This window comes from Tachypleus tridentatus, unplaced genomic scaffold (assembly GCF_004210375.1).
Source record: "Tachypleus tridentatus isolate NWPU-2018 unplaced genomic scaffold, ASM421037v1 Hic_cluster_1, whole genome shotgun sequence".
Classification (NCBI taxonomy): domain Eukaryota; kingdom Metazoa; phylum Arthropoda; class Merostomata; order Xiphosura; family Limulidae; genus Tachypleus; species Tachypleus tridentatus.
This window is the reverse complement of record NW_027467777.1, coordinates 6732919-6751033: the sequence shown is the minus strand read 5'-3', so window position 1 is coordinate 6751033 and position 18115 is coordinate 6732919. Positions and strand designations below refer to the sequence as shown.

Genomic DNA, 18115 nt, shown 5'->3' with positions numbered 1-18115 from the left:
AACACGCAACCTAGATTCCAGCTTCTGGTAACTTATACCAGAAATCCATCGGGCTAGGCCCAGCATCGCCAGGTGAATTAAGGCTTTTGGCTCGTAATCTGAGGATCACGGTTTCGAATCCCCATCGCACCAAACATGCTCGCCCTTTCAGCCATGGGGGTGTTATAATGGGATGGTCAATCCCACTATTCATTGTTAAAAGAGCAGCCCAAGAATTGGCAGCAGGGTGGTGATGACTAGCTGCCTCTCACTTTAGTCTTACACTGCTAAATTAGGGACGGTTAACGCAGATAGCCCTTGAGTAGCTTTGCGCAAATTAAAAACAAAAAACCATCGGGCTAATATTAAAAGAAGACGAGTTCGTCACACAAGCAACAACAAGTAAAACAGCGAAAATAAGAACAGTCATAAACGTATCAAACAACAGAAATAAAACCTCTGGTACACTGTTTACAGATGTGTATCAAACAACAGAAATAAAACCACTGGTACACTGTTTACAGATGTGTATCAAACAGAAATAAAACCACTGGTACACTGTTTACAGATGTGTATCAAACAGCAGAAATAAAACCACTGGTACACTGTTTACAGATGTGTATCAAACAGAAATAAAACCACTGGTACACTGTTTACAGATGTGTATCAAACAACAGAAATAAAACCACTGGTGCACTGTTTACAGATGTATCAAACAACAGAAGGAATAGGACCACTGGTACACTGTTTACAGATGTGTATCAAACAACAGAAATAAAACCACTGGTACACTGTTTACAGATGTGTATCAAATAAGAAAATAAAACCACTGGTACACTGGTTACAGATTCTTCACACTAACAGAAACTGCTACCCCAAATCCTTCATCACCATCTACAAGGTCAACATTCGATCCCTTCTCCACACTAACAGAAACTGCTACCTCAACTCCTTCATCACCATCTACAAAGTAAACATTCGATCCCTTCTCCACACAAACAGAAACTGCTTACCTCAAATCCCTTCATAACCATCTACAAAGTCAACATTCGATCCTTCTTCTTTTCACTTCCAACAGAAACTGGATACCTCAAATCCTTCATCATACATCTACAAGGTCAACATTCGATCCCTTCTCCACACCAACAGAAACTGCTACTTAAATTCCTTCATCACCATCTACAAGTGTCAAATATTCTGATCCTTTCTCCACACTAACAGAAACTGCTACTCTCAAATCCTTCATCACCATCTACAAAGTCAACATTCGATCCTTCTTCTTCACTCATAACAATAGAAATCTGATACTCTCAAATCCTTCATCATCATCTACAAGGGACAATATTTGATCCCTTTTCTTCACACTAACAGAAACTGTTACCTCCTAAATTGTTCATCACTATCTAAAGGGTCAAAATTGATCCTTTTCCACACTAATAGAAACTGCTACCTCAAATCTGTCATCACCATCTACAAGGTCAACATTCGATCCCTTCTCCACTTTTACTAACAGAAACTGCTACACCAAATCCTTTCGTCACCATCTATAAAGTCAGCATTCGATCCTTTTCCACACTAACAGAAACTGCTACCTCATTACTTCATCACCATTTCCACTTAAGGTCAACATCTGATCCCTTTCTCCACACTAATGAAACTATCACCTCTTAAATTGTTCATCATCATCTACAAGGTCAACACTCTGATCCTCTTCTCCACACTAACAGAAACTGAGTACCTCAAATTGTTCATCACCATCTACAAAGTCAGTATTCGATCCCTTTCTTCACACTAACAGAAACTGCTACCCCTAAATTCTTTATCACTATCTACAAAGTCAGCATTCGATCCCTTTCTCCACACTAACAGAAATCTGCTTCCTCTAAATTGTCCATCACCATCTACAAATTCAACATTCGATCCCTTTCTCCACACTAACAGAAATTCAAGTACCCAAATCCTTATTACCATCTACAAAGCCAATAACATTCGTTTCACTCTACAGTAAAACAAAATCTGCTTCCCCAAATCCTTCATCTATTTCATCTACAAGGGTCAACATTCGATTCCCATGATCATCTAAAAATCCTGCATATAACCCTTTACACACTGACAGACACTGTTCCATCATTATCTAAAACGTCGACATTCAACCATCTCCACACTAACAAAGACTGCTCCATCATTATCTACAAAGTCAATATTCATCATCTCCCTTCCACACTAACGGATGCTGTCCATCATCATCATCTACAGTCAAGCAATCCTTACCTAAACTAACAGAGACTGTTCCATCATCAACTACAAATTGTACATTCAACATCCTCTCTTACACTCACCAGATGCTGCTCCATCATAATGAATTACATTCAACCCTCTCCACACTAACAGTGACTGTTCCATCATCACCTACAAAGGGTACATTCATCCCTGTCCACACTAACAGAGACTGTTCCATCATCACCTACAAAGGGTACATTCATCCCTGTCCACACTAACAGAGACTGTTCCATCATCACCTACAAAGTGTACATTCATCTCTGTCTACACTAACAGAGACTGTTTAATCATCACCTACAAAGTGTACATTCATCCCTGTCCACACTAACAGAGACTGTTCCATCATCACCTACAAAGGGTACATTCATCCCTGTCCACACTAACAGAGACTGTTCCATCATCACCTACAAAGTGTACATTCATCCCTGTCCACACTAACAGAGACTGTTCCGTCATCACCTACAAAGTGTACATTCAACCCTCTCCACACTAACAGAGACTGTTCCATCATCACCTACAAAGTGTACATTCATCCCTGTCCACACTAACAGAGACTGTTCCATCATCACCTACAAAGGGTACATTCATCTCTGTCCACACTAACAGAGACTGTTCCATCATCACCTACAAAGTGTGCATTCATCCTTTCTCACACTAACAGAGACTGTTCCATCATCACCTACAAAGTGTACATTCATCCCTGTCTCACACTAACAGAGAGACTGTTCCATCATCACCTACAAAGTGTACATTCAACACTCTCCACTTACTAACAGAGACTGTTCCATCATCACCTACAAAGTGTACATTCAACTCTCTCCACACTAACAGAGACTGTTCCATCATCACCTACAAAGTGTACATTCATCCCTGTCCACACTAAGAGAGACTGTTCCATCATCACCTACAAAGGGTACATTCATCCCTGTCCACTCTAACAGAGACTGTTCCATCATCACCTACAAAGGGTACATTCATCCCTGTCCACACTAACAGAGACTGTTCCATCATCACCTACAAAGTGTACATTCATCCCTGTCCACACTAACAGAGACTGTTCCATCATCACCTACAAAGTGTACATTCATCCCTGTCCACACTAACAGAGACTGTTCCATCATCACCTACAAAGTGTACATTCATCCCTGTCCACACTAAGAGAGACTGTTCCATCATCACCTACAAAGGGTACATTCATCCCTGTCCACACTAAGAGAGACTGTTCCATCATCACCTACAAAGGGTACATTCATCCCTGTCCACACTAACAGAGACTGTTCCATCATCACCTACAAGGTGTACATTCAACACTCTCCACACTAACAGAGACTGTTCCATCATCACCTACAAAGTGTACATTCATTCTCCCTCTCCACACTAACAGAGACTGTTCCATCATCACCTACAAAGGTTAACTGCATTCATCCCTGTCCACACTAACAGAGACTGTTCCATCATCACCTACAAAGTGTACATTCATCCCTGTCCACACTAACAGAGACTGTTTCATCATCACCTACAATGTGTACATTCATCCCTGTCCACACTAACAGAGACTGTTCCATCATCACCTACAAAGGGTACATTCATTCCTGTCCACTTTAACAGAGACTGTTCCATCATCACCTACAAAGTGTACATTCAACCCTCTCTCCACACTCAACAGAGACTGCATTCTGCATCACCTACAAAGGGTACATTCATCCCTCTCCACACTAAGAGAGACTGTTCCGTCATCACCTACAAAGTGTACATTCAACACTCTCCACACTAACAGAGACTGTTCCATCATCACCTACAAAGTGTACATTCATCCCTCTCCACACTAAGAGAGACTGTTCCGTCATCACCTACAAAGGGTACATTCATCCCTGTCCACACTAACAGAGACTGTTCCATCATCACCTACAAAGTGTACATTCAACCCTCTCCACACTAACAGAGACTGTTCCATCATCACCTACAAAGTGTACATTCATCCCTCTCCACACTAACAGAGACTGTTCCATCATCACCTGCAAAGTGTACATTCATCCCTGTCCACACTAACAGAGACTGTTCCATCATCACCTACAAAGGGTACATTCATCCCTGTCCACACTAACAGAGACTGTTCCATCATCACCTACAAAGTGTACATTCATCCCTGTCCACACTAACAGAGACTGTTCCATCATCACCTACAAAGTGTATATTCATCCCTGTCCACACACTAACAGAGACTGTTCCATCATCACCTACAAGTGTGTACATTCATCCCTGTCCACACTAACAGAGACTGTTCCATCATCACCTACAAAGGGTACATTCATCCCTGTCCACACTTCAACAGAGACTGTTCCATCATCACTCTGCCAAAGTGTAACATTCAATCCCTTCTACACAACAGAGAGACTGTTCCATCATCACCTGCAAAGTGTACATTCAACCCTGTCCACACTAACAGAGGACTGTTCTGTCATCTACAAAGTGTACATTCAACCCTCTCCACACTAACAGAGACTGTTCCATCATCACCTACAAAGTGTACATTCATCCCTGTCCACACTAACAAGAGACTGTTCCATCATCACCTACAAGGTGTACATTCATCCCTGTCCACACTAACAGAGACTGTTCCATCATCACCTACAAAGTGTACATTCATCCTGTCCACACTAACAGAGACTGTTCCATCATCACTCTACAAAGTGTACATTCAACTCTCTCCACACTAACAGAGACTGTTCCATCATCACCTACAAAGTGTACATTCATCCCTGTCCACACTAACAGAGACTGTTCCATCATCACCTACAAAGTGTACATTCATCCCCGTCCACACTAACAGAGACTGTTCCATCATCACCTACAAAGTGTACATTCATCCCTGTCCACACAATAGAGAGACTGTTCCATCACTGCCACAAAGTGTACATTCAACTCTTCTCCACACCTAAGAGAGACTGTTCCATCATCACCTACAAAGGTTACATTCATCCCTGTCCACACTCAAGAGAGACTGTTCCATCATCACCTACAAAGTGTACATACATTCATCCCTTCGTCCGTCACTGTTCAGAGAGAGTTCCATCATCACCTACAAAGGGTACATTCATCCCCTCGTCCACATCTAACAGAGACTGTTCCATCATCACCTGTAAAAGGTACATTCACTCCTGTCCACACTAACAGAGACTGTTCCATCATCACCTACAAAGTGTACATTCAACTCTCTCCACACTAACAGAGACTGTTCCATCATCACCTACAAAGTGTATATTCATCCCTCTCCACATTTAGAGAGACTGTTCCGTCATCACCTACAAAGTGTACATTCAACACTCTCCACACTAACAGAGACTGTTCCATCATCACCTACAAAGTGTACATTCATCCCTCTCCACACTAACAGAGACTGTTCCATCATCACCTACAAAGTGTACATTCAACCCCTCTCCACACACTAAGAGAGACTGTTCCATCATCACCTACAAAGGGTACATTCATCCCCCGTCCACACTAACAGAGACTGTTCCATCATCACCTACAAAGGGTACATTCATCCCTGTTCACACTAACAGAGACTGTTCCATCATCACCTACAAAGTGTACATTCATCCCCTGTCCACACTAACAGAGACTGTTCCATCATCACCTACAAAGTGTACATTCATCCCTGTCCACACTAACAGAGACTGTTCCATCATCACCTACAAAGTGTACATTCATCCCTGTCCACACTAACAGAGACTGTTCCATCATCACCTACAAAGTGTACATATCTATCCTGTCCACACTAACAGAGACTGTTCCATCATCACCTACAAAGTGTACATTCAACCCCTCGTCCACACTAACAGAGACTGTTCCATCATCACCTACAAGGTACATTCATCCCTGTCCACACTACAACAGAGACTGTTCCATCATCACCTACAAGTGTGTACATTCATCCCTGTCCACACTAACAGAGACTGTTCCATCATCACCTACAAAGTGTGTACATTCATCCCTCTATTCACACTAACAGAGACTGTTCCATCATCACCTACAAAGTGTACATTCAACCCTCTCCACACTAACAGAGACTGTTCCATCATCACCTACAAAGTGTGTACATTCATCCCTGTCTCCACACTAACAGAGACTGTTCCTCTCATCACCTACAAAGTGTACATTCATCCCTCTCCACACTAACAGACTGTTCCATCATCACCTACAAAGTGTACATTCATCCCTGTCCACACTAACAGAGACTGTTCCATCATCACCTACAAAGTGGTTACATTCATCCCCTGTCCACACTCTAACAGAGACTGTTCCATCATCACCTACAAAGTGTACATTCATCCCCTGTCCACACTAACAGAGACTGTTCCATCATCACCTACAAAGTGTACATTCATCCCTGTCCACACTAACAGAGACTGTTCCATCATCACCTACAAAGTGTACATTCATCCCTGTCCACACTCCAAGAGAGACTGTTCCATCATCACCTACAAGGTGGTACATTCATCCCTGTCCACACACTAAGTGTTCCATCATCACCTACAAGTGTACATTCAACCCTTCCACACTAACAGAGACTGTTCCATCATCACCTACAAAGTGTACATTCAACCCTTTCTCACTAACAGAGACTGTTCCATCATCACCTACAAAAGTGTACATTCATCCCTGTCCACACTAAAGAGACTGTTCCATCATCACCTACAAAGTGTACATTCATCCCTGTCCCACGCACTAACAGAGACTGTTCCATCATCACCTACAAGGTGTACATTCATCCCTGTCCACACTAACAGAGACTGTTCCATCATCACCTACAAGGTGTACATTCATCCCCTGTCCACACTAACAGAGACTGTTCCATCATCACCTACAAAGTGTACATCTATCCCTGTACACTAACAGAGAGACTGTTCCCATCATCACCTGCACAAAGTGTACATTCATCCTCTCTACACTAAGAGAGACTGTTCCATCATCACCTACAAAGGGTACATTCATCACTTCTCCACACTAACAGACTGTTCCATCATCACCTACAAAGTGTACATTCAACCCTGTCCACACTAACAGAGACTGTTCCATCATCACCTACAAAGTGTGTACATCTCATCCCTGTCCACACTAACAGAGACTGTTCCATCATCACCTACAAAGTGTACATTCATCCCTCTCCACACCTAACAGAGACTGTTCCATCATCACCTACAAAGGGTACATTCAACTCCTGCTTCACTCTAACAGGAGACATGTTCCATCTCATCACCTACAAGGTGTACATTCATCCTCTGTCCACACTAACAGAGACTGTTCCATCATCACCTACAAAGTGTACATTCATCCCTCTCCACACTAACAGACTGTTCCATCATCACCTACAAAGTGTACATTCATCCCTCTGTCCACACTAACAGAGACTGTTCCATCATCACCTACAAAGTTTACATCATCCCTGTCCACACTAACAGAGACTGTTCATCATCTACAAAGTGTGTACATTCATTCCCTTTCCACACTAACAGAGACTGTTCCATCATCACCTACAAAGTGTACATTCATCCCTGTCCACACTAACAGAGACTGTTCCATCATCACCTGTAGCAAGGGTACATTCATCTCTGTCCACACTAACAGAGACTGTTCCATCATCACCTACAAAGTGTACATTCATCCCTGTCCACACCAAGCAGAGACTGTTCCATCATCACCTACAAAGGGTACATTCATCCCTGTCCACACTAGAGACTGTTCCATCATCACCTACAAAGTGTACATTCATCCCTGTCCACACTAACAGAGACTGTTCCATCATCACCTACCAAAGTGTACATTCAACCCTCTCCACACTAACAGAGACTGTTCCATCATCACCTACAAGGTGTACATTCATCCCTGTCCACACTAACAGAGACTGTTCCATCATCACCTGCAAAAGTGTACATTCATCCCTGTCCACACTAACAGAGACTGTTCCATCATCACCTACAAAGTGTACATTCATCCCTCTCCACACTAAAGAGAGACTGTTCCATCATCACCTGCCAAAGTGTACATTCAACCTTCCTCCACACTAACAGAGACTGTTCCACATCACCTACAAAGTGTAATTCATCCCTCTCCACACTAACAGACTGTTCCATCATCACCTACAAAGTGTACATTCATCCCTCCACACTAACAGAGACTGTTCCATCATCACCTACAAAGCATTCATCCTCCACACTAAGAGAGACTGTTCCATCATCACCTACAAAAGGTACATTCATCCTCGTCCACACTAAGAGAGACTGTTCCTGTCATCACCTACAAAGTGTACATTCACCTCTCGTCACTTTAACAGAGACTGTTCCATCATCACCTACAAAGTGTACATTCAACCCTCTCCACACTAACAGAGACTGTTCCATCATCACCTACAAAGTGTATTTTGCATCCTCTCCACACTAAGAGAGACTGTTCCATCATCACCTACAAAGTGTACATTCAACCCTCTCCACTCAACAGAGACTGTTCCATCATCACCTACAAAGTGTACATTCATTCCCTCTCCACTACTAACAGAGACTGTTCCATCATCACCTACAAAGTGTACATTCATCCCTGTCCACACTAACAGAGACTGTTCCATCATCACCTACAAGTGTACATTCATCCCTGTCCACTTCTAACAGAGACTGTTCCATCATCACCTACAAAGTGTACATTCATTCCTGTCCACACTAACAGAGACTGTTCCATCACCACTCACCTACAAGGTGTACATTCAACCCTCTCCACACTAACAGAGACTGTTCCATCATCACCTACAAAGTGTACATTCATCCCTTTCCACACTAACAGAGACTGTTCCATCATCACCTACAAAGTGTACATTCATCCCTGTCCACACTAACAGAGACTGTTCCATCATCACCTACAAAGTGTGTACATTCATCCCTGTCCACACCTAACAGAGACTGTTCCATCATCACTACAAAGTGTACATTCATCCCTGTCCACACTAACAGAGACTGTTCCATCATCACCTACAAAGTGTACATTATCCTCTCCACACTAACAGAGACTGTTCCATCATCACCTACAAAGTGTACATTCATCCCTGTCCACACAAACAGAGACTGTTCCATCATCACCACCACAAGGTGTACATTCATCCCTGTCCACACTAACAGAGACTGTTCCATCATCACCTACAAAGTGTACATTCATCCCTGTCCACACTAACAGAGACTGTTCCATCATCACCTACAAAGGGTATCTATTCGTCTCTTCCACACACTAACAGAGACTGTTCCATCATCACCTACAAAGTGTACATTCAACCCTCTCCACACTAACAGAGACTGTTCCATCATCACCTACAAAGTGTACATTCAACCCTGTCCACACTAACAGAGACTGTTCCATCATCACCTACAAAGTGTACATTCATCCCTCTCCACACTAACAGAGACTGTTCCATCATCACCTGCCAAAAGGTATGCCCATCCCTGTCCACACTAACAGAGACTGTTCCATCATCACCTACAAAGTGTACATTCCACCCTCTCCACACTAACAGAGACTGTTCCATCATCACCTACAAAGGGTACATTCATCCTCTCTCCACACTAACAGAGACTGTTCCATCATCACCTACAAAGTGTACATTCATCCCTGTCCACACTAACAGAGACTGTTCCATCATCACCCTACAAAGTGTACATTCATCCTCTGTCCACACTAACAGAGACTGTTCCATCATCACCTCCAAAGTGTACATTCATCCCTCTCCTCACCCACCAAGAGACTGTTCCATCATCACCTACAAAGTGTACATTCATCCCTGTCCACACCAACAGAGACTGTTCCATCATCACCTACAAAGTGTACATTCATCCCTGTCCACACACTAAGAGAGACTGTTCCATCATCACCTACAAAGGGTACATTCATCTCCTGTCCACACTAACAGAGACTGTTCCATCATCACCTACAAAGTGTACATTCATCCCTCGTCCACACCTAACAGAGACTGTTCCATCATCACCTACAAAGTGTACATTCAACCCTGTCCACACTAACAGAGACTGTTCCATCATCACCTACAAAGTGTACATTCAACACTCCTCCACACTAACAGAGACTGTTCCATCATCACCTACAAAGTGTATATTCATCCCTCTCCACACTAACAGAGACTGTTCCATCATCACCTACAAAGTGTACATTCAACCCTGTCCACACTAACAGAGACTGTTCCATCATCACCTGCCAAAGTGTACATTCATCCTCTCCACACCTAACAGAGACTGTTCCATCATCACCTACAAAGTGTACATATTCAATCCCTCTCCATTATCTAACAGAGACTGTTCCATCATCACCTACAAAGTGTACATTCATCCCCTGTCCACACTAACAGAGACTGTTCCATCATCACCTACAAAGTGTACATTCATCCCTGTCCACACTAACAGAGACTGTTCCATCATCACCTACAAAGTGTACATTCATCCCTGTCCACACTAACAGAGACTGTTCCATCATCACCTACAAAGGGTACATTCATCCCCCTGTCCACACTAACAGAGACTGTTCCATCATCACCTACAAAGTGTACATTCAACACTCTCCACACTAACAGAGACTGTTCCATCATCACCTACAAAGTGTACATTCATCCCTGTCCACACTAACAGAGACTGTTCCATCATCACTCTACAAGGTGTACATTCATCCCTGTCCACACTAACAGAGACTGTTCCATCATCACCTACAAAGTGTACATTCATCCCTGTCCACACTAACAGAGACTGTTCCATCATCACTCACAAAGTGTACATCTATTCCCTGTCCACACTAACAGAGACTGTTCCATCATCACCTACAAAGGGTACATCTTCATCCCTGTCCACACTAACAGAGACTGTTCCATCATCACCTACAAAGTGTATTCATCCCTGTCTCCACTAACAGAGACTGTTCCATCATCACCTACAAAGTGTACATTCAATCCCTCTCCACACTAACAGAGACTGTTCCATCATCACCTGCAAAGTGTACATTCAATCCTGTCCACACTAACAGAGACTGTTCCATCATCACCTACAAAGTGTACATTCAACCCTCTCCACACTAACAGACTGTTCCATCATCACCCAACCTCTCCACACTAACAGAGACTGTTCCATCATCACCTACAAAGTGTACATTCATCCTCTCCACAACTAAGAGAGACTGTTCCATCATCACCTACAAAGTGTACATTCAACCCTCCTCCACACTAACAGAGACTGTTCCATCATCACCTACAAAGTGTACATTCAACCCTGTCCACACTAACAGAGACTGTTCCATCATCACCTACAAAGTGTATTCATTCATCCTCTGTCCACACTAACAGTGACTGTTCCATCATCACTCTACAAAGTGTACATTCATCCCCTGTCCACACTAACAGAGACTGTTCCATCATCACCTACAAGTGTACATTCATCCCTGTCCACACTAACAGAGACTGTTCCATCATCACCCTACAAAAGGTACATTCATCCTGTCTCCACACTCAACAGAGACTGTTCCATCATCACCTACAAAGTGTACATTCAACCCTCTCCACACTAACAGAGACTGTTCCATCATCACCCACAAAGTGTACATTCATCCCTGTCCACACCTAACAGAGACTGTTCCATCATCACCTACAAAGTGTACATTCATCACTGTTCCACACTAACAGAGACTGTTCCATCATCACCTACAAAGTGTACATTCATCCCTGTTCACACTAACAGAGACTGTTCCATCATCACTACAAAGTGTACATTCATCCTGTGTCACACTACCAAGAGACTGTTCCATCATCACCTACAAAGGGTACATTCATCCTGTCCACACTAACAGAGACTGTTCCATCATCACCTACAAAGTGTACATTCATTCCTCGTCTCCACTCAAGAGAGACTGTTCTGTCATCATCACCTGCCAAAAGGGTACATATCATTCCTGTTCCACTTCAACAGAGACTGTTCCATCATCACCTACAAAGTGTACATTCAACCCTGTCCACACTAACAGAGACTGTTCCATCATCACCTGCAAAGTGTACATTCAACTCCTCTCCACACTAAAGAGAGACTGTTCCATCATCACTCTAACAAAGTGTACATTCAACCCTTTCCACACTAACAGAGACTGTTCCATCATCACCTGCAAAGTGTACATTCATCCCTGTCCACACTCTAACAGAGACTGTTCCATCATCACCTACAAAGGGTACATATCATATCCCTGTCCACACTAAGAGAGACTGTTCCATCATCACCTACAAAGTGTACATTCATCCCTCTCCACACTAACAGAGACTGTTCCATCATCACCTACAAAGTGTGTTATCATCCTGTCCACACTAACAGAGACTGTTCCATCATCACCTACAAAGTGTACATTCAACACTCTCCACACTAACAGAGACTGTTCCATCATCACCTACAAAGTGTACATTCAACCCTGTCCTTCCACACTAACAGAGACTGTTCCATCATCACCTACAAAGTGTATTATCATCCCTGTCCACACTAACAGAGACTGTTCCATCATCACCTACAAAGTGTACATTCATCCCTGTCCACACTAACAGAGACTGTTCCATCATCACCTACAAAGTGTACATTCATCCCTGTCCACACTAACAGAGACTGTTCCATCATCACCTACAAAGTGTACATTCATCCCTGTCCACACTCAACAGAGACTGTTCCATCATCACCCAAAAGTGTACATTCATCCTGTCCACACTAACAGAGACTGTTCCATCATCACCTACTGTACATTCATCCCTGTCCACACTAACAGAGACTGTTCCATCATCACCTACAAAGTGTACATTCATCCCGTCCACACTAACAGAGACTGTTCCATCATCACCTACAAAGTGTACATTCATCCTCTCCACACTAAAGAGACTGTTCCATCATCACCTACAAAGTGTACATTCAACCCTTCCACACTAACAGAGACTGTTCCATCATCACCTACAAAGTGTACATTCATCCCTCTCCACTCCAACAGAGACTGTTCCATCATCACCTACAAAGTGTACATTCATCCTTCCACACTAACAGAGACTGTTCCATCATCACCTACAAAGTGTACATTCATCCCAGTCCACACTAACAGAGACTGTTCCATCATCACCTACAAAGTGTACATTCATCCTTGTCCACACTAACAGAGACTGTTCCATCATCACCTACAAAGTGTACATCATCCCTGTCCACACTAACAGAGACTGTTCCATCATCACCTACAAAGTGTACATTCATCCCCTGTCCACACTAAGAGAGACTGTTCCATCATCACCTACAAAGTGTACATTCAACTCTCCACACTAACAGAGACTGTTCCATCATCACCTACAAAGTGTACATATCATCCCTGTCCACACTAAGAGAGACTGTTCCATCATCACTCACAAAGTGTACATTCAACACTCTCCACACTAACAGAGACTGTTCCATCATCACCTACAAAGTGTACATTCATCCCTGTCCACACTAACAGAGACTGTTCCATCATCACCTACAAAGTGTACATTCATCCCTGTCCACACTAACAGAGACTGTTCCATCATCACCTACAAAGTGTACATTCATCCCTGTCCACACTAACAGAGACTGTTCCATCATCACCTACAAAGTGTACATTCATCCCTGTCCACACTAACAGAGACTGTTCCATCATCACCTACAAAGTGTACATTCATCCCTGTCCACACTAACAGAGACTGTTCCATCATCACCTACAAAGTGTACATTCAATCCCCTCCACACTAATGAGACTGTTCCATCATCACCTACAAAGTGTACATTCATCCCGTCTCACACTAACAGAGACTGTTCCATCATCACCTACAAAGTGTACATTCATCCCTGTCCACACTAACAGAGACTGTTCCATCATCACCTACAAAGTGTACATTCATCCTGTCCACACTAACAGAGACTGTTCCATCATCACCTACAAAGTGTACATTCATCCCTGTCCACACTAACAGAGACTGTTCCATCATCACCTACAAAGTGTACATCTCATCCTGTCCACACTAACAGAGACTGTTCCATCATCACCTACAAAGTGTACATTCAACCCTCTCCACACTAACAGAGACTGTTCCATCATCACCTACAAAGTGTACATTCAACCCTCTCCACACTAACAGAGACTGTTCCGTCATCACCTACAAAGTGTACATTCATCCCTGTCCACACTAAGAGAGACTGTTCCATCATCACCTGCAAAGTGTACATTCATCCCTGTCCACACTAACAGAGACTGTTCCATCATCACTCTACAAAGTGTACATATTCATCCCTGTCTGTCACTCAACAGAGACTGTTCCATCATCACCTACAAAGGGTACATTCATTCCTGTCCACACTAACAGAGACTGTTCCATCATCACCTACAAAGGTGTACATTCAACCCTCTCTCCACACTAACAGAGACTGTTCCATCATCACCTACAAAGTGTACATTCAACCCTCTCCACACTAACAGAGACTGTTCCATCATCACCTACAAAGTGTACATTCAACACTTCTCCACACTAACAGAGACTGTTCCATCATCACCTACAAAGTGTACATTCATCTCTCCACACTAAGAGAGACTGTTCCATCATCACCTACAAAGTGTACATTCAACACTTCCTCCACACTAACAGAGACTGTTCCATCATCACCTACAAAGTGTACATTCAATCCCTCTCCACACTAACAGAGACTGTTCCATCATCACCTACAAAAGTGTACTATATTCATCCCTTCCACACTAACAGAGACTGTTCCATCATCACCTACAAAGTGTACATTCATCCCCTGTCTACTACCTAACAGAGACTGTTCCATCATCACCTACAAAGTGTACATTCATCCCTGTTCACACTAACAGAGACTGTTCCATCATCACCTACAAAGGCTACATTCATTCCTGTCCACACTAACAGAGACTGTTCCATCATCACCTACAAAGTGTACATTCAACCTTCTCCACACTAACAGAGACTGTTCTATCATTTCCACTGCAAAGTATTCATCCCTGTTCACACTAACAGAGACTGTTCCATCATCACCTACAAAGTGTACATTCATCTCCTGTTCACTAACAGAGACTTCCTGTCATCACTCTACAAAGTGTACATTCATCCTCTCCTCACACTAACAGAGACTGTTCCATCATCACCTGCAAAGTGGTACATTCATCCTGTCCACACTAACAGAGACTGTTCCATCATCACCTACAAAGTGTACATTCATCTCTCTCCACACTAACAGAGACTGTTCCATCATCACCTTACAAAGGGTACATTCATCCTGTCACACTAAGAGAGACTGTTCCATCATCACTTACAAAGTGTACATTCATCCCGTTCCACACTAACAGAGACTGTTCCATCATCACCTACAAAGGGTACATTCATTCTCCTGTCCACACTAACAGAGACTGTTCCATCATCACCTACAAAGTGTACATTCAACCCTGTCCACACTAACAGAGACTGTTCCATCATCACCTACAAAGGTGTACATTCATCCCTCTCCACACTAAGAGAGACTGTTCCATCATCACCTACAAAGTGTACATTCAACCCTCTCCACACTAACAGAGACTGTTCCATCATCACCTACAAAGTGTGTACATTCATCCCTCTCCACACTAACAGAGACTGTTCCGTCATCACCTACAAAAAAGTACATTCATCACTGTCCACACTAACAGAGACTGTTCCATCATCACTCTACAAAGTGTAACATTCATCCCTCGTCCACACTAAGAGAGACTGTTCCATCATCACCTACAAAGTGGGTACATTCATCCTGTGTTCATTCATGCCCAAGAGAGTACATTGTTCCATCCTCCACTAACAGAGACTGTTCCATCATCACCTACAAAGTGTACATTCATACCCTGTTCACACTAACAGAGAGACTGTTCCATCATCACCTACAAAGTGTACATTCAACCTTCCCCTCCACACTAACAGAGACTGTTCCATCATCACCTACAAAGTGTACATTCAACCTCTTCCACACTAACAGAGACTGTTCCATCATCACCTACAAAGGGTATCTTCATCCCTGTCCACACTAACAGAGACTGTTCCATCATCACCTACAAAGTGTACATTCATTCTTCCCCTCCACACTAACAGAGACTGTTCCATCATCACCTACAAAGTGTACATTCATCCCTGTCCACACTAACAGAGACTGTTCCATCATCACCTACAAAGTGTGTACATTCTATTCCTGTCTACACTAACAGAGACTGTTCCATCATCACCTACAAAGTGTGTACATTCAACCCTCTCCACACTAACAGAGACTGTTCCATCATCACCTACAAAGTGTACATTCAACCCTCTCCACACTAAGAGAGACTGTTCCATCATCACCTACAAAGTGTACATTCAACCCTCCCCACACCTAACAGAGACTGTTCCATCATCACCTACAAAGTGTACATTCATCCCTGTCCACACTAACAGAGACTGTTCCATCATCACCTACAAAGTGTGTATTCATCCCTCTCCACACACTAACAGAGACTGTTCCATCATCACTTACAAAGTGTGTACATTCAACCCTCTCCACACTAACAGAGACTGTTCCATCATCACCTACAAAGTGTACATTCATCCTTCTCCACACTAATAGAGACTGTTCCATCATCACCTACAAAGTGTACATTCATCCCTGTTCACACTAACAGAGACTGTTCCATCATCACCTACAAAGTGTACATTCATCCCTCGTCCACACTAACAGAGACTGTTCCATCATCACCTACAAAGTACATATTCATCCCCTGTCCACACTAACAGAGACTGTTCCATCATCACTCTACAAAGTGTACATTCAACCCCTTCCACACTAACAGAGACTGTTCCATCATCACCTGCAAAGTGTACATTCATCCCTGTCCACACTAACAGAGACTGTTCCATCATCACCTACAAAGTGTACATATTCATCTCCTGTCCACACCAACAGAGACTGTTCCATCATCACCTACAAAGTGTACATTCATCCCTGTCTACACTAACAGAGACTGTTCCATCATCACCTGCAAAGTGTACATTCATCACTGTCCACACTAACAGAGACTGTTCCATCATCACCTACAAAGGTACATTCATCCCTGTCCACACTAACAGAGACTGTTCCATCATCACTCTACAAAGTGTACATTCATCCCGTCCACACTAAGAGAGACTGTTCCATCATCATCACTACAAAGTGTACATCTCATCCCTGTCTACACTAACAGAGACTGTTCCATCATCACCTGCTACAAGTGGGCTATTCATTCCCTGTCCACACTAACAGAGACTGTTCCATCATCACCTACAAAGTGTACATTCATCCCTGTCTCACACTCAACAGAGACTGTTCCTGTCATCACCTACAAAGTGTACATTCAACCTCTCTCCACACTAACAGAGACTGTTCCATCATCACCTACAAAGTGTACATATTCAACCCTCTCCACACTAAGAGAGACTGTTCCGTCATCACCTGCCAAAGTGTACATTCAACCCTGTCCACACTAACAGAGACTGTTCCATCATCACCTACAAAGTGTACATATCAATCCTCTTCCACACCTGGCACAGAGACTGTTTCCATCATCACCTACACAAAGGGTACATTCACCCTCTCCCACTCACTGGGAACAGAGACTGTTCCATCATCACCTACAAAGTGTACTATTCATCCCTGTTCACACTAACAGAGACTGTTCCATCATCACTCTACAAAGTGTACATCTAACCCTCTTCACACTAACAGAGACTGTTCTGTCATCACCTGCAAAGTGT

The 18115-nt window shown here is 43.1% G+C and overlaps 1 protein-coding gene across 1 annotated transcript in view; it reads right to left on the bottom strand.

Moving 5' to 3' along the window:
* Positions 1-820: 820 nt before the first annotated feature.
* LOC143242008 (constitutive coactivator of PPAR-gamma-like protein 1) overlaps positions 821-18115 on the bottom strand; it is a 27111-nt gene continuing 9816 nt past the window's right edge. The window contains exons 3-4 of the mRNA XM_076485350.1: positions 1776-1913; positions 821-942 (exon numbers count right to left, since the gene is read on the bottom strand). Coding sequence (XP_076341465.1) covers positions 821-942; positions 1776-1913 — 260 coding nt within the window. The remainder of the gene's footprint in view (positions 943-1775; positions 1914-18115) is intronic.